The 23,433-nt window shown below is 41.3% G+C and overlaps 1 protein-coding gene across 1 annotated transcript; it reads right to left on the reverse strand.

The window, feature by feature from the left end:
* Positions 1 to 311: 311 nt before the first annotated feature.
* Positions 312 to 22,034, reverse strand: mapkapk2a (MAPK activated protein kinase 2a). The gene is made up of 10 exons (XM_030374411.1): positions 21,335 to 22,034; positions 8,323 to 8,462; positions 4,781 to 4,845; positions 4,244 to 4,323; positions 3,974 to 4,100; positions 3,516 to 3,591; positions 3,264 to 3,388; positions 2,969 to 3,054; positions 2,676 to 2,756; positions 312 to 2,422 (listed from the first exon to the last, which is right to left on the reverse strand). Exons 1-10 carry the CDS (start codon positions 21,554 to 21,556, stop codon positions 2,273 to 2,275), a joined length of 1,152 nt encoding a protein of 383 aa, XP_030230271.1. The 5' UTR covers positions 21,557 to 22,034; the 3' UTR covers positions 312 to 2,272.
* Between the last annotated feature and the right edge of the window lie 1,399 nt (positions 22,035 to 23,433).

A 23,433-nucleotide genomic window follows, 5' to 3' on the forward strand; every position in this document is an offset into this window, starting at 1 on the left:
AGACGCTCTCACCCTTGACATACTCTCAATGACTGTAGGTTTCACCTTTTGAAGAAGCAAAAGGTGACAACCTAATTGACATGAAGTGCTGCTGACTCAGACTTCCATCTGCTCTCGCACGGATATTACAGGAAACATCGCACAAAAACTGGAAATGACGACCGATTCCAAAAGTCAATGTCTCAACCGCTAAGGGTCTTCTAAAAAATAAAAAGCCCAGCAGAACTTGGAATACTCTAGTTAAAGTAAGAACCAAATTAAGTATTTGTATAGAGGATAACAAAGAAAAAGAAAAAAAAGAAGGGCACAGAAACAGTCCATGAACATTCTCTTTACTGTGAGATTTGTGAGACGTGACAACAAAAAAAAGTAAACATGGACGTGATTTTTTTTGTGTTGAAAATAAGAAAAAAATAAAATCAAAGACAACATTGCAACTCATTTTCCCAATATCCCTGGTGGTGAGCTGTGGTAAGAGACCCATTGTACAAATGGAAGTCAACTGAACATTTCAGAGAGTTCACAACGTCTGAACGATAGACTGCTGGTGGTATGTCAAAAAAAATTCTGCCCAGAGGGGCAAACTTTACTTCAGGCCTGGCACAGTCCAACTAAAAAGGTACTGATCTTTAGAAGGACACACATACAGAATCCTGTTAGTTTGCAGTCTCACTGAGCACAGACTGAAACGCAACAAACACTTCAACCAGGGTCAACGACTCAGTTAGATTAAAGGAAGTCAGGTTGAGACCCTACTCCCCCAGTGGACATCAGGTGGCACCCTAATCCCCCAGTGGTCATCAGGTGGCAGCCTACTCCCCCAGTGGACGTCAGGTAGCACCCTAATCCCCCCGTGGACATCAGGTGGCACCCTAATCCCCCAGCTGGCGTCAGGTGGCACCCTATCCCCCAGTGGACGTCAGGTGGCAGCCTAATCCCCCAGTGGACGTTGGGTAGCACCCTTATCCCTAAATGGACGTCAAGTGGTACCCTAATCCCTATTTGGATGCTGCCTCTTACAAACCCACATCAACGCCCTATTGGTGCTTCAAAATATTAGCAAAAAATAAAAAGTAAAGAATAGAGGGTTCTAGAGGTGAATTGAGTTTACGACACCTGCGTAGCATCACCCTGAAGTGTCTCATCATGTGTCAATGTCTTGTGGCCCACCATTGAGAAAAAGGAGCACAGGTCTCAAGTCCATTGTTGCTAAATTACATCCACAATGAATAAGGTCCATGCTACAGTGCGTGTGGAGCTCCTTAGAGAAAGCCCCCGCAAAAAGTACAGTATTGGCCTGCCTCCGACTTCTCTATAAGCCGCAGTAGGAACTTCCTCCCACGCGTACGGCATGTGGATCACGGCCCTCCGACTGACTCACCCGAGAGGCGGATGACCACAGGCCGCAGCAGAGCGGGGCAGAGGGGAAAAGGGGCTCGCTGTCTCAACTAACACCCCAGTATATTCCCCGGGATGCTGTCATTGAGTTTTAGTCATAGTCAGGAGTACGACGTGGCCCGGAAAAATCGTTATGGGATATGTTCGCTTTGTCTGTATAGGCCTCTGGTCTACATTCACAAGAGGAAAAGAAGAAAAAAAAATATATATATATCTATCCATTTGACGTACACTTCCCTGGTGAAGAACGATAAAGATTCCATTCAAGTGAAGGTTTTAGGGACAGAGTGCTTTACATTCCTCTAGTCATTTAAAAAATAAAGTCTGCCATCATCGCAGACGTTTGCATCAGAAACATCTTTCCCTTGCTTTACTTTTTGGGATATAGCCATTTTATAACACATTCACAGGTACATTTTTTTGAATTTTTTGTCGGGTGGGGAAGGGGGGGTTTAACTAACTTCTATTTCTAAGGCTTTGCGTCTCTATTCTATGGTTCAAGCCTCTCTCAGTAAAACCTGAAACAGAAGGCAGGAGAGAAGACGTCCCCCCCGTCTCCATTGCTAGGATTCATAATCTCTGCACTGCTGTAAAAACCTTTAATCAACATAACCTCTGTGTGAAGGCAGAGTGGTTGCTTGGTTAAAATGCTTGTGTAATAAGAACAAAAACATTCCTACAAAACAGTAGAACTTTTAAACTCGTGGAGGGAAAAAAAAAAACAGAATCAAATGAATACGAATTAAAAAAAACACTTAAAATCCATGCATCGCAACTCGCGTCCTCTGGTGGGATTAATTATTGCTTCCTTTCTTTGCACGAGTGTGAGTTCGCCCCTGCGTGCATGTGTGCGCACGTGCATGCAGGCCGTGGTTCAGTGGGCCGGTGTCTGTGTGTCCGCCATGGCGTTGTTGGCCTTCATCCTCCTCTTCTTCAGCAGCGGGTTGCTGGCGTCCTCGATGGTCTTGATCTTGATCTGCTCGTAGTCGACCCTCATGGTCGCCAAGGCACTGGTCATTTCCTCCTGGAGACCAAGCACACAAAGTGGAGGGGTGAGTGTGCGCTGACAAAATGCTGACCCACGCGTTCCGCCGTGGTTTTCATGCGTCACCCGTTTCCCATTTTGACTCACTGGATTCGGGACAACGACGACAATATGTATGATGAATTGGATTAAAATAGTCCCTGGGTTCATAACACAGCGTGACTCGGCTTCGGCCGCAGCCGCCAGTGAAACGTGAGTGAATGAGCGGCTCTCTGAGAGGCGGGGGCCTGACCTTGACATCCTCCCAGGCGTCCTTCTCCTCCTTCAGCACGCGGCTGGTGTGCAGCGGGGTCTGGGGAACCTCTATGGACTGCTGCAGGGGGAAACATAGAATACATGGCGGCTCTTGAGATGACTTTGCGAGCATCGGACCGAAACGTGACAAGCCAGGCACGGTGAGCGGAAAGGACAGGAAGTTTGAGTTGAGATGCACGAGGATGTGGTGTGTGTGTGGGTATGTGGGTGTGTGAATGTGTCTGTCAGCGCTCATCTCGGAGCACCCGTTTTGTGTGCGCAGGTTCTTACATTTATCCATGGGTGGTTCATAAACTCGGTAATAGTCATTCTCTGTGTGGGCTCGGTCTTCAGCAGGGTCCTGATGAGCTGCTTGGCTGGAAATGATTGACAAGGAAACAAACTGTTAGTTTGATTTGTAAAGGTGACATGTAGATCGATCAAATGAAGAGATGTTCTCTTTTCAACTCAATGGAAAGGGAGCACAAGTATCCAAATAGGAAGATGTTTATGTAGATTATATCAATAGTTTCCAATATCAGCATTCATGTGTCACTTAATAGTAGTACACTTTGACCGATCTTACCATCCTCCGACACGTCAGACCACTCTGGGTTGGGGAACTCGTACTGGCCCATCCTGATCCTCTTCTTCATCCCGGGGGAGATGGCCAGGCCGTGGTTGGAGTAGAACGGAGGGTACCCGCACAGCCTGGAGGGCGTGGATGGGGAGAAGTTAGGATAAGTTCTCCAGTAGGACGACGATACCATCATGATGAGCATCCCGGGCGCCGGCGACTACAACATCCACACTTTAAACAACTTGAGAGGCTACTTACAGGATGTACATGATGACCCCCAATGACCACATGTCGCAGGACTTATCGTACTTCTCAGGGCCCAGCACCTCAGGAGCTGCAGCAAATGAGACGGAACGATAAGTGAAACGCAAACAGGGCAACGTGAAGCACAACCGACCGGTGGAGAACATTAGATGGACTATTTATATAGCGCTTTTCTAACCAGTGGCCACTCAAATCACAAGTGCTTTGTGATTTGTGCCTCAAAGTCGTGCCGAATTTCCTAGCTTGGGGGTTCTTCCTCGAGGACTACTAGGCTCCTCGCTGGAAGGGACAGGAAGCGAACCAGCAACCTTTGGGTTACCGGACAACCTCCTGAACCAATACCGCCCTAGGGGAGGGGATGGCGTTGGTGCCAACTTCCTGTGTTTTCTTTGTTGTAGGCACGGACATTGTGGACTACCACCGTCTGTAGCTGTGCATGTGCAGGTCCTTACCCACGTAGTAGGGCGTGTAGCAGGGCGTGGCCAGGGAGTTGTGTGTGGTGGTCTCCTTGGCGAAGCCAAAGTCTGTGAGTTTTAACAGTGCGTTGGGCTTCTTGGAGGTATAAAGTAGGTTTTCAGGCTGGAGAAACAAGGGTTTTTACAATTACTTATCACATCCATAACAAACAGTTGAGAAATCAGGTATTGTATGAATCTACGTAAGACGCACAGCCCTCATTTTGTTACATTACATTTAAGAAAATACTATAGAGTAGCACAAACCTTAACGTCTCGGTGTGCAATATTGATTGCATGGAGGAACTGAATGGCCTCGCCAATGCTCTTCATTATATCAGATGCCTCTGAGTTGAAAGACACAAACACCCCCGTCAGCCAACATGTCACATTGAATGAAACATTTACGTGCAGACAATAACAGACTGGACTTCAAACCTTCAAACCTCAGTTTAAGCCTCATTGCTTCAACGTTCCTGTAGGACTTCGGTTTATTTTTCCAACACCAACAGTGATGGGACCATGCCATGGATGTTAGCATGGATGTCTTTACAATTTAAGTTCAAACAAGCCATCTCGAGAGCCGCTCATTCAAACAACTTCATGCTTGACTCTGCACTTACTGCACGGTACTCAGCAATACTGCCGCAAAGTGTGAAGTAGATTGGATGAACGGTTGACGAGAATAATAACGAAAAACAGGCATACATAAAGAGACTACTCTAATTAAATTTAGATAGGCATGCTTAGCTTTTATTAGATTTGCTTTTTGAAGCAGCAGTACGAGTCGTGTGATCTTTGTACCTCTTTCTGTGAAAGCCTGGTCCCCCCGGTCTTGAATTCTGCTGAACAACTCTCCTCCATCCATGCTGTGGAAGACACATGGTGAGCGCAAGTCACAAGCCGCGTTACAAAACAAAATGACCCGCAACTTTTAGTTTCAGGAGCTACATTTCATGGGACTAAACGTTTCCACCATGCTTTAAGGACCTGTAAAAGGTTGGGCAAATTAAGGTCCATTTACATGAGGCACATAACGAATAAAGGATTAAAAGGAAAAAAGACTGATTCATTCCTCAACCTCATATAGCCAGTGCATATCAAAGTATCCTATAGGATTAAATGTAACCCCCCAACATGGCCCTCCCCTCTCTGCACCAGTGCATCTTGAACTACACAATTGCTTTTTACAGCATGCACACATGCATAAGTCTGTCACCCTCAGCCATTCCCTTTTATCATCAGACAAGACGGAGCGGATACCATCAGTCTAGTTGGCTAAGTAGCCCTTTGTGTTTCATTACATCCAAGTTGGATGTAATGAAAGTGAAAGTGGCCAAAAAACTAGGTTGTCTAATAGTCGCCTGTTGCAGTAGTCTTGAAATAACAAATTTGTATTTATCGAATCGTGATAGTGAACGGAACCGATTCCCGGAAAATGATGGTTTTGCCCATCCCTAGTAGCTATAGAGCTGTTGTTTATACAGGAAGCTTTCCTCAGCAGCAGGGCAGACACAATGAACTCCAGTATTTAGGACATTTCTGCAAGAACTGTAGAAAGGGCTGTAAACGTAAAGCAACAGCAAACTCCAGCATTGAAAGGTGCGTCTCCGTTCAGCGTAGCTCTCGACGAGCTTGGATACAAATAACATTCCACATCTAGCGTTGGTTGCAAGATACTGCAACAATGCAGTGAAACGTGATGAACTTAGCCGATGCATGGTACCACTAAATATTGTCTTTTGAGGCGAGTGGTTGATCAAGAAGATATTTGCTGTTACGACAGGCAGAGGGGATCTGTTAATCTGAAGATATTTTGGCATTGTTACAGTAAGGCACAGTATTAAATAGGCACGGTAATAAATAAATGTATATTATGAAAATCATACCATTCCAATAGTGCGGAGTGGAATCAATAACAAATTACATGATGCACAGTGTACAAGTCCTATATAAAATGTCGTAGTACATTTCAAATATCCATTTCCGTTTCATTTGCATATTCTCTACGCTCCAGAAGACTGACCTATGGCCTACTAGGGTCCTTTTCTTGAAAGGCTATACTTGAAACACAGGTGCTACCAAAACCTAAGATGAGAATGACTTTAACGGTAAGCATTGAAGGTGAAATAAGCCGATTCTCATTTCCTGAGATGCATTGATACATAATATGGCAAACCCAGAAATGAGTCAACCAGAGCGTGCTGGTGGGAGATGGTGGATGTCACTGTGTGGTTTCAGTGAGTGGGAAGACTATCTCACAGAAACAACCACAAATGAGCACGTGCAAGATGCAGTTGTGGATTTGATGGTTGGGTTTTGTTCTTAGCAAAGCTAAGAAAGCAAATAGAAAGAAAAAACTACCAAGCATTTTAGAAGAAATGGTTAATTTCTTGAATTTGCATAAGTGAAGATGAGTAACCCATATCCATGAGTCCCTTATACAAACCTGTTTCTGTAGTGTAGTTGTGCAGTTATCTGAACACTCCTGAACAATCATGGTCTGTTTTAACTTGAATTGTGACTGAATGTTTTATGTTGGGTTGCATTAATTGGATCACCTGAAAAGGTTTGTTGAAAATATAACAAAGCTGCAAACTGTCAGAGTCAATCTAAAACCAATTCAACTTTTCTTCACAGGCAAAGGTTATCAGGAGGGCTGATTTTGTTGGTCAACTAAAAGCAATCAATCTCGTCTTTCGGTCGACTATTATCATACATATTGTTTTCCTTTTTCAGTATTTAAGGAATGACAAATCACAAGTGGTGTTATATATTACCCTGTAATTTAGTTATATTCAACATTTATTCTAGTGTTATTAGGAATAAAATAAAGTACCCCAAAACTAATCAAATACACTCGTTGCAAATCTCAACAAGAAGGCTTATTCGTTTTGGAGGCGGTCTTTCTTCGAAAAGATTTCCACATTTGACATAAAAATATATTTTTATCCGCACAAAACACCCACATGGGGCGATTTTTTTGCTACCGTTGTTGTAGCGCTAGTGGGATGCTCTTCTAAACTGATATTTTAATTTGATAACCAGGGGGGACATTTTGAAAAAGTTAGATGCAGCCTATCTGGTCTAATAGGATTAGGCTATTGTTTAGGGCAGGGTACGTTAAGAACTATTGACCAAATGATGGCTCTATAGAGATGGGTGCCCGACAGCTTCACTGTGAAGCCTCTTCTTCTTGGCAATACAATGTAAGCCCCACTGATCGGATTAGACTGCTGTAACTCGGATCAGATCATCCAATATCTTCCCATCTTAAAAACGACTTTCAAACTACTCCCGCTGCTTTAGAGATGCTTGATTATTGTAATGCACCACGCTCACACTATGCCGCCTGCTGAACACGTTTTAATTTGACTTTCCATGTCGGGGCGTTCTGGCATCAGTCAGGAGGGTACCACTTGACAAACGCTGGGGAACTCCACATGCCTGTGCAAGCCAGTAAACGTTTTTGGGCCAGCCAGTAAACGTTGACTATTTGCAGTTCTAAATAGTCTTGTACTTAACAGAAATTGTAATTGTCAAGGACTAGATGTCCAAGTTACGCCTCCCACTTTGACTGGTAGAGTGCGAGCTGTAAACTGAACTGCTTTTTCTCAGAAAAGCGTTTCCGCTGAGATGAGTAGCAGAAGTCAGACATTAAATTGCCCCGCGCTTAATTATAGAATTAACTAATTTTGAACAATGTGTAGTTTCCCAGGGAATTATTTTAACTTCTAGAGCTATTAAATTTAATCTGGTCCACAATTCTCAACAGCGCTCTGCAGAGCACTCACTGCTTTCAGGCTGGTGCTTTGTATGATCAGCTGGTCTTTTTAGGACTTCAGCTGAATGCCTTGTTTTAATTGGACAGGCCTATAGAACCATTGCTGTAGAAATGAGCTTGTAGTCCTGCTGAATGGTTCAAGTCTGTAAGGCTGCGCAGAAACAGATGTATCAGGGAAATGTCATTGATCAAAGTCAGCTTCACAGTAAAATCAAAGTGATAAGCCTGATTATATTTACTTAACCTCAACTTTCTTTACTGTAGTACTTGGCAAGACGGTTTACCGACAGGGATGTTAGTCGTAAGGACTTAACTGCCAATACAATGATCCTTAATTTAGAATAAGCACCAGACTTTTAGCCATATTTCCATCATACAGTAAATAGGCTAATGTTGGAAAATTTACCTGCTACCGTACTCATCCTCAAATTTGCCTTCACTTGTCGACCAGTGAAAACAAGTAATACATTCCATCTCTTTTCAATTTTTTTTTGTGTTATGGGAATAATGATCCAGTTCAGAACAACCAAAAGAGTGAAGTTGCTCAGTAAAAGGTACCCACCACTCCATGACAATGAGCAGACACTTTCGGCCCTGGTAGAGGTTCTCGTAGACATCAATGATGCGTACAATGTTGGAACAAGGGGATGCCCTCCAGTGAAGCTCCACCTCCCTGCGGGCTTTGGCACAATCTTGTAGCATCTGTACAGAGGCAAGAGGGACAGAGAGGGAGAATAAGCCATAGCCAAAATGAGATCTGCATTCACCTAGAGAAAGAAGGTTATTGAAATCGCTCCAACATTAGGAAACCAAAATTGGCAAATGTGTCATTTTTGACTGGAGTCATGTTTCATTAAGAAATGTAGCCATCATCTTTGCTTCAACTTAGAATGACAGTTAACGTTCATTCACTTCACCATTTCATTTACTGTAAGCAGTCAAGACGACAGACAGGACTGTGGTTTAGAGCCGGAACCAAATATAAAAAAATCATTTTGAGTTCAAATTTCATCATACTTCATATTGTATGCAAATCTGTGTATTTGCATTTAACATATTTTTGCCATGTAATTCGCTTCCTCCATCCACATGTTTAGAAATGCAAGCGTTCATCTCATGCGCATGTGCAGAATGAGTCAAAGTTACATTTCCACAGTTAAACGTGGAACGTAGTCCCTTTACTTGGGAATAGCAGCCAAGAAGGGGAATTTTTGGCAGAGTGACAATGCATGGCGAGACGAAGAAAAGAAGAGAGAAGTCTGTGAGCTCTGTAAGTTACAGGGGGGTGTAGTGCAATTCCATTGGCAACATCAGGAACCACACGCCGGAGAGGGGAGGGGCAAACAAGCTTAACCCACACCAAACAATCGAGCATGACAGCTTTCTTGGTCCCTTCTGCCTCCCACCATGCAAGAGGCTATAGCAAAGAGGCTGGTGGAATTCAAATCCAAAGATACGTGTCCGTTGAATACAGGGGACGTAGTTAAGAGCATTCTCAGGCAGAAAGACATACACCGAACCTTGAGGGATCAAAAGCTTTCATACAACAATATACCACTTGAACAATAAACATAAAAAAATAATTAATGAAAAGATGTACACGTCATCATGATACAACTTTACGGTTATTTTGCCATTTGTCGCCATGACGCAATTGGCATGATAGTGTTTTTTCCAGCTACTTCCTCGGGAATTGACTGGGTCTTTTCCATTGTATAAAACTGTTGTAGAATCACATCCTTGGATAATGGTAGAGCACTCACCACATTGTGTGAGCGTGAACTGAGACCCATTCATCTAATGTATTTGACTTCCCTCTAGTGGCCGTTAGCATAAACAGCACACAATAATTTGAGCTATTGGATAGGCCTACATATTACACCTTTTGTTTTACATACCATTCAAATACATATCACTAATATGCAAAATCATACTCAAATTTATTTGAATGACATGACAGTCTAAGTGTTGACTAGCGAGTAAATATGTTACTCATATGCTTGAGACGGTTATGATTTGTTTGAAAGTGGAAATACACTTTGGTTAAGGGCGAAGAGTCACTGGTTAAGCAGGCACCTCAATAGAAACGCAGGAAAATTCTGCATCAAACTAGAGTCATCACCTCGGCTCAGCAGAAAATTGAATTAGTGGACCTCTTTATAGGCGGTTCTGTCTATGCTCCACCGTCATAAATAACATGGCAACTAGCCTGACGCTTGCTACAGAAAACCCACTGAATCAGTGGTTACACAGGCACTCGGTCAAATAAAGGCCATGCCCCACTGTTCAAGCATATCTAAAAGAGTAGGGGTCGGGTTGGGATACAGTTCACCTTCAATTTAGATGGTGCCGATACAGTGTTTGTGTAGGGCATCTATTTATAATTAATATTTAGTCATTTATCAGATGCTTTTATCCAAAGTGAGCTAGTGATTTTGTTTTTTGCTACATTAATGGTGAAGGCATCTTGCTGATGGACACTTCCAGGATAACGGCGGCATTGAGATTTGTAGTCGGTGTATTTTCAAACACCACCAACCACTACCCTACTTTGTTCATATAGTGTTGAAAGGGTTAAAAAATATATATCTGGCCATTTATGTTGATATCCAGAAGAGGTAATCAAGAATTTGTTAACTGAGTGATGCATCAGTTCAATTTGTAGAGATTGTTATTCACATAACATTTCACCAGGAAAGGGATTAACATGATAAATGCATACCCTACCAACAGCTGTAAAGCTGTATCACAAAAGGGTCAAAGCTCCTGAAAAAAGCCAACATAAATATTGACAAGATGAGAAATAATTCAGCCCAATAGTCTTCCCAAGGACTTTGAGAAGCCTTCCCAAGTCTTCTGACTCGCAAATTCTCTATTGTATCCCAACATTCCTCTCCTGCCCACAACAAACAGGAGTGGGCATGTTTCCAGAGAGCGAGAAACCCTGTCTGCTCTTGGGGCTGCAGCACCACGCCCTGCCCTGAATGGTGGCCCCTTTGGCCTGGGTGGGACTGCCATGGGCCAGACCCTTTTCAGACAGAGTCCTGCTCCACCCAAGTTTTCAAAAGCTCCAAGTGCCACATCTCTGAAATAGACATTCGTAGCTCGAGTTCGCTTGCGTTGTTGAAATGAACAGCAAAACCATCGATACTGAATTATAAACATGCCTAACCAGGTCAATGCATGACGACCTAACGAATGGATGGATGGATTTTCTGACCGATGCATGTTACCGGAGGACCGGGTTGGGGGTCCCACAAACCGATGCACTCGCATCATAAACATTCAAAATAATGCTACACATTTATCACAAAAAATATAATTGTGGATTCTTTGCCTGATATTGCAATGAACAGCTTCAAATTGTAATCGATGGCACCGCCGCCTACTGTATATTAAAAAAACACAATATTTAAGCAATTCTTGAGCTGTTAATTTCTCATTTTATTTTCATGTAACAGGCATATAAATGATAATGATGATTTTATGAAACAAAAATATATAAATTGCGACATTTCATTTGTTTAGGGCGTAATATGCAACATTTCCACAATATAATACCCACAAATAACTAGACCTTCGTTATATGAGAGAGGGTTGGGCTTCTCAGTTTAACGCTATGTTCTACGTGGATGAGTGGGGCTCCGTCTGAGCAGCAGTTTATTCTGATGTGTCAAAATAAACTGAATAATATGGGTCAATGTTAAATTACCCATATCGGGATAGAAGATGTTGTCCATGTCGAGTGAATACAGCTTGAACACTGCATACATTGAAGTATGGATGACGCTTACATCCTGCCATCAAGTGATCAAACATGGTATGGACAAACAGGGTAGTGGAGTTTTAAATAAACAATTAAATGATGTTGCTTTACAAAGACAAAACAAATTCATTTTGAGATTTGTATGCATGCTTGGATGTATATGCTATAGTGAGTATATGATATTGGGTGCAGCCCTTTACTTCTTGGAGATAGTACTCGGTAGATATGATCAGTGAAGGCTTCCTACGGCTGACCTCTGTTCACTTCATCTTTACCCAACACCCCTGCTATGACTCATTACTTCTCAATTCTCTGTGTGCGGTGGGTGTGTTCTTAAGCTCGGAGGGGATTTGCCAGTATCTTGTTAACACCTCGTCAGTGACTCGTGGCCTGTTCAGACTTAAAGGCATCAGCCACAACATTAGTGACATGATGGGATAGACACGGGCCACTGAGGAAAGATGTATGGCCTGCCGGACTACCATGGTGCTGTCGACAGAGGATCTTAAATCAAATGAGGGGGGGGTAAATTAGATCAAATTCAGAATTAGATTGTGAAAAGGGGGATGTACAGGAGTATGATAGAGGGCAAGGGTGGGGGAATTAACTGGTAGAGACAGCTTATCTCTGTAACCAGGAGGGCTGGTACACAATAGTAGTGTATTGATCTGTTGATTTATCTCTGAGCTGAACCCACAAAGGAGTCAAAGCATCTGTTGAGTCAAAACAAACAGGAGCACCATCTCCTTCCTGCAGACATCATAGGGAGAAACCAGAGCCACACAGGCAGAGCCCCATCTGAACTACATTGCTCATTAACATCTAATGCAGCCATAGTTGGCTTTTCTATAGAGTTATTGACCTGGTATGACAATTCATTGTTTCATAACTGTGTTAATAGAGAATAACCTTAATTAACCATATTTCAGGAATAAAAAGAGTTATAGTGCGAGGCATGTTATTTGACACTAAATCTTTGTATTGTAATCTTTGTATTGAAAGAGGTTTACCTAAAGTAACCTGCTTATTGTGATATAGAATAAATGTTGACTTGCTGACCCCATTTAATTAATGACACGTAATTTACCATGTCTGGAGGATACACCGGAAGATTTACTTCCAGAAACCAAGACTGGTTTCAGGTCTTGGTTCCTGCATAACGTCAATGTGTGAGCTGTCCAATAGCTGCTGGATGCAACTCCCTGTGGGGCCAGCGTCAGGTTGTGAGAGAAAACAGGTGATGTCAACCTTGATGCAATGCAGGGACCACTGACTCACTGCACCAAATCTCATATTCAAGTCCCACATAATGTTTTTTATCTAAAGATCCGAGCGTAATAACATGTCTAGGTGTGTGGAACAAAAAGGAAACGTGCTCCAAAAATAAAATGAGCAGCTCCCTATATAGAACACCTCCATTCACAAACAAAGCTTGCAGTAGTATCCTTAACATAGACCCGAACACATGGCGCACCCCATATCCCCTTAAACGCTCTGCTGGTGCGATCGCATAGCACCCCATCTGCTGCAAACAGTAAGCCCCGCTGAGAAGGGGGCAGAAAGGGGGGCAGATGGACCTACAATAGCCCTCCTCCGAACAATACAAAAGCCACTGAGCCTAGGGTAGGTCCGAGGGAAGGAAGGGGGTTGGTCCACTACACCTGCCTGAGGCTTCCTCGTCCACACAGGGAGTGGAGGTGGGAGATGGGTAGGACTCGGGGGCAGTGGATAGGAAGAAGAGGAAGACCAGTGGGGTGGCCGGTTAAAGTACGTCACGTTAGAAAAAGCCTCTTATCTGCCAGAGTTAAACACCAACCACACAGCTTGTGACCGTCAGTGTTCACTGGCGACTGATAAAGCAGCAAACATGTTTGTGTGTTGATAAGATTATTACAGACATCTGCCAGGGATTCTCCCTGATTATCGAGATCTGTGTATTTTTACATTTGTTGTTTTGCCACATGCAGAAAAAGATCATGACATAACTAATTGTGTTGTGATGATTCTAAAGAGGGATTTTAATTAAATTTAGCAGTCTCCAAGTCAAAAATCCTTGTGCCCTGGTGTGTGTGACTTGTTCGATAGGACAGACGACTTTAGGGAGCACTTATTATAACAAATGAACACTGGCCATGTTCAAGTCAGTCTGCAGGAGAATAATCTGTTTTTGTAGCCGATTAAATTGCTTTTATTTTATTCGCTGCATTATTTGATATTTCTGAAACAATGTCACCTCAAAATAAGAGAAAGTGACTTTCATTTGAATTCAGATGATAGGATTATCATTGACAGAAAACTATATATACTATATCAGGATCATTATTGAGATATGAAATGACTCACTTCAAGATTGTCCATATAGCACAGCCCTAACCTGGAGTCACGTGGTCAATGTCCTGTTCTTACTAATTGGCAAATAAGATAATGAGATCAAAGATCAGTCCATGCGAGTAGGTTGGCTGCACACTGGGCCTAAGTCATGACATCCAATAAGCCTTTACAGGCTGGGATGGATACAAAATGGTCTAAAATAAAAATTACCATGCAGGGAAAGAAGAAACGTGTTTTTCATGTTTCAAAGGGGCAACTATCAAAGCCCCCAAATAATTATTTGTCTTGCATTGCTGCTTGAGTCAATATCCTAAGCAGTACATTTTAAATATGGAGTAGAATAAGATATACCATATCAGTGATCCCATACATAGACCAATGTGTGGCGCAGCGCCACAGAATGACACCGAATGCCACAAATTGATCCTGCTTTTATTTTTACGCGATTTTGAAAAATAAATATCATTCCGTTCATTTATCTCCGCATAGCACTCTTTCTCCCTGTCCCTTGTTCACAGTGTGTGAAGGAGAATGACAGGGAGAAAGAGTGCCCTAAAATTACTTGTCTGATGCCTCATCATTGCATCCCAGCCAAAGAGTATTGGCAGGGCTCCAGAGTGCGCCTAATTTGGGCGCACATGCGCCTAGAATTCGGGGTAGTGCGACTGAAAATGTATCTGGTATAATTATTATTATTATTTATTTTTACAGAGCAGTCTATTCATAATATTGTAATGACCACGGAAGAGGCAGTGGATGAAGTATTGATTAGACAGCGATTTATTAGATACCTAATAATCCGTTGGAACACGCAAGACCGGTAACAATAGCAACGCCGGTAAACAAACCCGCGAAGCCCAATCCAGGGGCCTGTACTACGAAGCTCGATTAGAGGGTTAGCGAGGTATGTTGAGCTGAAAGCCTGGGATAGCTGTACTATGAAAGTCGATCTCTTTAAGCGTCGCTGTATCACCATGGTGACTTACGCTCGCAACCAAACCTGGTCGGGAGCAGCTTTTCAGCGAGTCTACCCGGAGATCGGCTACTTTTATCGGCGTGCGCAGCTTCCTAGCCCCTCCTCCGATAATGGCGTCACCATTTGTGGGTGTTCCCATGGATCTGCACAGATTCTGCATTTATTTAAGGCATTTATTTAATGGTCAAAATATTATTAATCAATGGCGTAAATATCGACGGTGCAACCGGTGCAGCTGCCCGGTTGCCCCCCCCCCCTCCCCCGTCAACAACTCAGCGCAAGGCAGGCACGGTCCAACCCCCCCTCCCCCCTCAACAACTCAAAACTTGGGTGCACCATAAATACGTGCTGGTGCACCCAAATTAAAAATGTAGGCGCACCAGTGCACCCAAGGAAAAAGTTAGTCTGGAGCCGTGATTGGTATTAATACCTCATTCATGGGTATAAAATTCCCTACAAAGGAAATAGGATATTGCCTCACAGATCAACCACTAGTCTTGTGGTAAGCAGTAAGTGAAAGTAGCCGTGTTGAAGAAAAGGAAAAACCTGAAGCAGCGGGATATTTGTGATTAATGTGAAATGCGGTTATAGTTTATATACATTACGGTGTTAGACCCCCAGGCCGTTCTTCGGGGGGACACCTTCACACAATATTCTACAAATTCTACAAAGAGATAAATCAGTTACATGCTTTAATTTTATTGATAACATCACTATCGAGCAGCATTGACTACAGATAATACAAAACACTTCCAGGTAATGTTAAACTACAAGCTAGTTAAATTGATAATTTTTAATTACATATATATAGTACTTTTTTTGATAGATCCGTATATCTCAATATTTTGGGGAGGGGTTTTAACGATTTAATTTCTCACTTCACACATGATATCCACCCGTTTGTTTTAACCACTGCTTATGACCACTATTTCAACGTTATGAATAGGTCTTCAACTGCCAAAATGGGTTGGATTAGAAAGATAGGGAACAGAGAAAACGGAACAGGAAACGAGACAACGGGATCCAAAAGCGTTGAGTTGGAAATATCAGTCGTTTGTTAGTATACTAGTTTCTGTTGTAGACCAAGAACCCACCCTTCCCCATTTCATCTCATACCTTCCTACTCATGTTGTGAACCCCCATCTGCATCAGATAATAACTTGCTTCCTCTAAATAAATGCGAAGACAGACAGTGAAGCTTACTTATAAATCCAATCTTCCATTTTAAAATTAGCTGGGGGAGGGCTTCCGTTTTCAGGCGTCTTTAGACCTCCTGTTTACGTGCGTTTGTGCGACTGTGAGTAGGCCGGCATTTTGTGTGTGCAGTCCAGTGGAGGTTATGATATGGAAACTCTGCTGATCCGAGGTACAGTAATTCAGGTTAAAAAAAAGACATTCTGTATGAGAAGAAGCACCAAAGTGTTGAAACATTTTTGCGATTTCTTTTGATAAGACCTACCACCAACTGTGGCTTCAACAGTATCTAGCGGTTGTACACCAAGAGGTAACGTTGAGCCGATGTCCATCAGAACTAGGGGTGTAACGGTACATGTATTTGTATTGAACCGTTTCGGTACGGGGTGCTCGGTTCGGTACGGAGGCGTACCTAACGAGTTTCCATACGGACATATTAAGTAGAGGACCGCATGTATGGAACATGCTGCAGCCGGACATGCACAGTTGCGCACACCGTAGCCGTTTTCGAAATCGTTCCCTATTCACTCACTCATTATTCCCATATAGTGTTCATGATATAGTGCACTATTTAGGGAACGAACAAACGAGAATTCGGACACTACGATGAACATTTCTAAACGTCATTTGCGTCAGTAAATTCGCCGGGTATTTGTGTGACGCAGACAGATGCGCCCACATCATGTAAACAAACCGGGCACTCACGAGGAAAGCTGGAGGTTGTATTGAAGTTGAATGTTACATTTCCTTGATCAAGTTTTTTAAATTCATTTTTGAATGTTAAATATTCTATGTTAAATCCAAAATAAATAGTTGAAATTTCTAAACGAAAGCCGTAAACTCTTCTTCTCCTCCGGAAAAACACGACCGCATTGCATTGTGGTATACGGGAGTAACATGTAGGGTACATCGTATGTACACTCAAATCTTGGGTATTTTAAGTGCACTACATAGCGCATGAGTAAAATTTAATCTGAGCAACAACTTGAAACTGTTTAATGTTGCAATTGTTCAATTTTGCCCATGGAGAAAATATATTTTTTAAAGAAAGTCTGAGCCAATGTTATTTATTTTTATTGCTACATTTCAGAATCTTGTATTTATATTTTTTCGAGCAGAATTCTAGCTTTGTATTGTCTAATGTTCCTATTGTTAAAAGCACAAAAGTGTGTTATGAACAACTAGCACATTTATTTCTTGCATTTTGTTTTCCTACTGTACCGAAAATGAACCGAGACCTCAAAACCGAAGTACGTACCGAACCAAGATTTTTGTGTACCGTTACACCCCTAATCAGAACCATTATAAACCATTGCCACTTCAAGGAGGAAATACTGGAAACAAGCAGACTAGAGACCAAAAAAATCTACCCAACATTAAAAGCTTTGTGTTGCATTCCATAGAAAAAGTTATACACAAAATCTAGTTATCTAAGCTTCATATATTAGTTAGGTTTCCAAACGAATATCTGAATATTCCAAATTCCAAATTGAAGAATGATAATTCGGTCATCAAATATTTATTTTTTTCTGATGATGGCTACCATCATCTCAACTCAAACGTTGACGTGAAGCTTTTTTACCATTTTCAGAATTCTGACGGTCCGAATTTTTTTGAAACCAAGCTTGAGGCATGATGAACAGAAATTAACAAATCCGAGATGGGGATGCAGCTTGTTATAACAAAAATGTTTCAAAGAATTTTCATGAGCCAAAATAAAACAGGCATGGGCAGATGAACTACAACACCACAAAATACCGAACTTTGCAGTAAAAACTATAGGCATATTTGCCACTATCAATTAACAGTTTACAACATAGGTTCCATAACAGCACTAGAAGTGTTCAATACGGAACAGTTCTATAACTATTAGAAATGAAACCCCAAATAAGTGAAACAAGTTCCCAGAACAAATTTAAGATTTAATCTGTACTTTGTACAACTCCTTCGCTTTTCTTGTAGTAGGCTCTCGTTCAAAGTTAAAAAGGTAAACCTGTGCACGTTATATATACACACAAGTAAACCAGGAACCATTGAGAGGAAGCTTATTTGTGTCAGGTACTTTCAGAGGGCTATTCAGAGACCCTGAAAAGGCCGGTCTGTTAGTGAGATAGACGGTAGTCAAACCGACTTGATTTCTCAACCATATTATTCGCCTATTACTACAACTATAAATCAATGTCATGTACATCTAAAATAATAGTGTTCACATAGACACAGACTATCTAATTGTGCCTTCTACATGCTGATCCAATTCCGGATCATACAAAATGCAAACACTAATCAAATCAATTTGAGATCTGGGGAATCACAAGAGCCGATTCATGGCAATATAACAAAAAACAAGCGGAATGGTATATTTGTTGTACGAAGGATGAGCGAGAGTCATTATAACAGAACAGAGGAACACCTCCTTCCTCTTCCTTATCTCTCTCTCTCTCTCTCTCTCTCAACCATGACTGAACTATAAGCCAAGTTCTTCTTTCTCTGTTATCCCTCAAATAAACTTGATGTGCTGGACCCAGAGGTCTGGCCAGACTCTCTGGTGTACCGACAACATTTCAACAAGCTTGGTTTCCCTGGGAAAGTACGGCTTAACAATACAAAATTAAGCAATGAATTTCAGTTTCTTTGGGGATAGTCTAAACTTGAACCTTGTAGCCATGCTTAAATCCTGTTTCTGGAAGGTTCACACCAGGGCTGCTATTAGAGAATAATCGTTTTTTCGTACAAAGAGTTGTTTGTATTTTCCTGATGACTACACAAGAGGTGTTATTCTAGGCAAAGAGGATTACAAAGAACAATCATTTAATCAGATTGTGTTCCGAAACCCATATTTCAGGTGGCAAAGCCGACGCATTCACCCAGAAAGTAAACATGGGGTTCTCAAAAAAGATTAAAACCATTACTTATCCTAATACAGCATCATTCATGAATCTACTTATGCTGGTTATAGACATCCAAACTAAATAAATACAAGCTTCATGAATATATATACAGACAAAGGGAGCGTTAGCCACCGCAAAAGAGATCCTAGAGGGAAACAGAGAGCCGATGTTGGTTAAGGGGCCGTTAATTCCCCCAAGGTCAACAAACACGTACACAAACAGATGAAGCCTAGTGTCTATACAACACCACTAGAGTCGCAGTTTAGAGCGATTATTAATCAGCTCAGAACAGCCTTCTCGTCAATATTGTCTTATAAACCAAGATTTATTGCAGCCAAACATATTGAAAACACCCAATCTTTGGCAGATGATTGGCCCAGTCAGGTGGCGTGCCAAAGAAAGGATATTGAGAACTTTGTTTGGCAATTCATGGAGCCCCATTATAAATCTAGCTAGCTACCTGGTTGGGGCACCCAGGTTAACACGTTGCAGTGTTGTCATGGGGAAGGACTTAATTGTACGAGGACAGGGATAAAACTCATAATAAATATATACTTTTATCTTCACAAAAACATTACCAATAAAGCCTGAACATTTTTGAGCGCCATCCTGAGGAAGTCTAAACTGATCTGCTGACCTTGGTGTTGGGAAGACAGTAACTAGGGAAAAGAACAGCATAGAACCACAAGCTCAATGTAATTATTAAATTGAGAATGAAACAGCAGTCTAGTTCACTGATTCCCAGTATGATTCTGCAACATATACCATTTAATTTATTATTAGATATTGATATACAGAAAAATACCAATTCCTAGATTAAAGGACAACTCAACAAATGATGGATGAACTATTTTCAAGCTGGGTGTGGGCGATAGCAGTGACTGACACCTGGATAACAAAGGCAGCATACAGCTGTCCTTTTGTCTTCATTTCCCACACTTCCCCCAAAATACACAGGGCTGCACCATCTATATTAAACATTATAGAGACATGGCGATACTCTGCCCATCTTGCCATAATTACCATGTTAAACCTCAAATACAGCCTATATTCAATTATTGAGAACTTATCAGTTCAGAAGACAAATCTGTGTCCTTAAAATGAGGTCACAACGGATCCAGCCGATTTATAGCCTCCTCACATCTACAGTAGACTAACAAATGCAATAGACTGGATGGTGATGACGTAAGGGAAAGTAATAGCCAGGATACAAGTTCATGAAACAGCAAGCGTAGGTATCAATGTATGAGGTTATAGTCTGCCCTTCAATGCAAGTGTGCAGGAAGATCGATTAGCGACAAGCAAACTGCAAACTTGCCACAAAGGCAGTTGGGCAGAGTATAGAAGGGAATAATGACTGTCTGGTCCAAAATAAAAGATAATGGAAGGATGGTTAGGGTCGTTCTACATTCAATGTTGCTTGGAGGATTTATTCATTATTTGCGCTTGTTCGCTAGTGTGGATTTATGTAAATGTGTGACGATGACTAGAGACAGGTGAGGGGGAGTTTAAAGGAAGAAACTTATGTCTGAAGTTGCAATGATATATGTATCTACTATCCATCACCAATGATTATGAATAATGGACACAGGGAAGATTTAGTTGATTTCTATCTAAAACAAGTAGAAGAATTCCAAGAAACCATGTTATGATAGTTAAGCATCAATCCTATGATCCGTTGAGAACTATAAAAATTAACAAAACATGTAGGCCTACCCAACGAAAAAAAGTAATCCAAAAACGGAGCATTGTATACGGGTACGCACAGACAAAAATAAACCCTTGACAATGAGAAAAGAGAGTTTGTGTGTACCACTACACATAATGTTTGGATTTAGATAGACCTCAATTGAGTATGACTGAAACCAGACACAAACTATCTTTACTAGTAAATTCAATGTCATGCCGGTACATATGCGTCTATGGTTTAATTTAGTTTCGTGTGTCATCAAAAATAATGTAAATGTGTCGTACAACTATCTAGAATATATCTTAACAGGCCGCAGTATCTTCAACACGGCTACTGTCATTTACTGCTTACCACAAGACCAGTGGTTGATCTGTGAGGCAATATCCTATTTTCCTGGAAGAACAACTGACTTAAGTTCCAAGGAGTTATGCAATACATACCTGTCCAACAACGATTAAAGGATACGTAGGTTACATAGGTGTTTTTGTTCTCTAGCAGAATTGTTCGAGCAAAATACATATTCATCGTATTATTAACAATGTATCCAAGAGCTTTCAGTATTCAACTAAGTAGATATGGACTGTATCCTTCCAGTAAGTACCAGTCAGTCCCATTAGTACCTTGGTTTGTTCTTTAAATGTTAACTGGAACGAGACACTAATATTAAAAACAAATGATTGACCTTAATGCAATCAAAAGTTGATAGACAGGGTAGTGAGGGGGATTTACCTTGAGCGCATACTTGTCCCCACTCTTCTTCTGAAATATCTCCAACACCTTGCCATTGATTCCCAAGCCAAGCACCTGGCTGGTCACCTTGTAGTCGTCTGTAATGGCGTTCTTCTTAATCTGTAAACTGGGTTTCACGTGGAACTGTAAGAGCTGACCCGCGGGGTTTGGTTGGCCCTGTGGGTTGGGGAACAGTGGCTGGTTCTGTGCATTGGACAGCATGTTGTGACAGATACTAAGAGCCACCTTCAGTTATTTCTTGTGTGCACCGTCCCTTCTTCCTGGGTTCGCCGGCCTGTGCAAAGTTGGGCTCGTACGTACACAAGAGAAAAAATATGATCTAGTATAAAAGACGACACGGCCCAACTTTGTTGAGTGAACAGGTATTAGTGCTAACAAACGAGCTAGGCGTTAGCATGCTAGCTTGAATCCTATTCTTGACCCGTGATCTTTGATAGCAAGTCAGCTATCAGTTAGCTTATCCATCTCGAAGATCCGCCAGCCAGTTTCCGGAAAAGTATTTGATCTAAAATATATAAAAATCCGTGTCTTTGATTTAAAATGTTTATAATCGTTGACGCTAGAGTTAAAACAGACACACAAAGTGAAGGACAGACAACAAAAACTCTGACGCCAGGCACACGCGAAACACTTTACTTTCCGAGCGACAGCAGCCAACCCAGCCAGAGCAGGTTTTACTGTTGACGTCATGGCACGAGTTGGCTACGCTGGGATTTAAAGGGGAAGTACACAAATATCGCACCGAATTTACTGATAGGTACTGTTTGATTTATCGATTATTTCACAGATTATACAGTCAGACCAATTCAGGAAAACGTTTTAGTGATAATTTTTGATCTTTTTGCTATATGTAAACATATATTTGTGTGACAAATTATATATAATAAAACGTATCGAGTAAAGATGTATACACAGTCCGAATGGTGCTGATAAATGTGATAACCACCACTACCTTCAGAAGGTAAAATAACGCAACCATATTAATTAATACAGAACAATATTATTTACAATAATTCAGAAAGTTTGTAAATAAATGTAGAAAATGTTTTAACCAATAGATGTCGCCACCAGCCTTATGTTTTGTCAGCTTGGTATTTCATTGTCTAAACCTAAGGTAATGCCGTTGCTTTCACCGTCATAATACAATGATCTCCAATTAATGTTTGCAAGTACATTCAGCTTTTTTTTTTTAACTGCTCTGGTTATCGGAGGAGCAAAGCATTTCTGACACCCATGGGTTTCTTATGCAATCATTTCAGAAGGAGGCAATGTGGTTATTTTCATTTACTGTAATACTCCACTATGGTCTTATTATGTTTTATTTAATTCTGAAAGACAACTCTAGAATTAAATGAAACAAATATTCTGATCTTGTATCTACAAATAATCTTCTCATTAAAAGTTACAAGTTGGAAGTAGAAGTGCCATGCTGTGATAACTCAGTTTCCACTTACCCTTTTGAGCAATTCTATACTGTATGGCACATGCCTGGCTTGTGTAATGTAGTGTATAAATAAAGCTGAGAGGGAAAGGTCACAGACCCCTGATTCCATCCCTATGGACAATAACCTGAAACGTCTTCTACAATTTGTTGTTAAATTAAGTCTGAGAAGGTGCCCAATACGTTGTAAAATAAAGGCCTAAAATTATGATTTATGATGTAAACATTCATTTATCTCTGAAGAAGTAAATGGATTACTGATTTTAAAGAATCCTATCAAATGTATTTAATGAAATTTACAACATAACATTTACATGGAGAATTATTTTACAATCACGTAAATATAAATCTATAATTTATCATGGTCTTTATTTATTTTAAATAATTTGAATGCCACAATAAGGTCAATATCTCAGAGGAAAATATTTATACATGTTGCACTCCCACTTACCCCAACATGTGACCACTCACAAGTATACACAAAACACACATGCTAATCCATTCTCATAACCTAACCTTTAAACCAGGGGATGCAAATGACCTGTACACAATCTGTTTTCCAAGAAACCTTTTCTACTCTGTTTGTTGTGATGCATGACCCAGACAGATACTATCTTAATAACAGAGTCCACAGTCC

The sequence above is a fragment of the Gadus morhua genome, chromosome 13 (assembly GCF_902167405.1).
Source record: "Gadus morhua chromosome 13, gadMor3.0, whole genome shotgun sequence".
NCBI lineage: Eukaryota > Metazoa > Chordata > Actinopteri > Gadiformes > Gadidae > Gadus > Gadus morhua.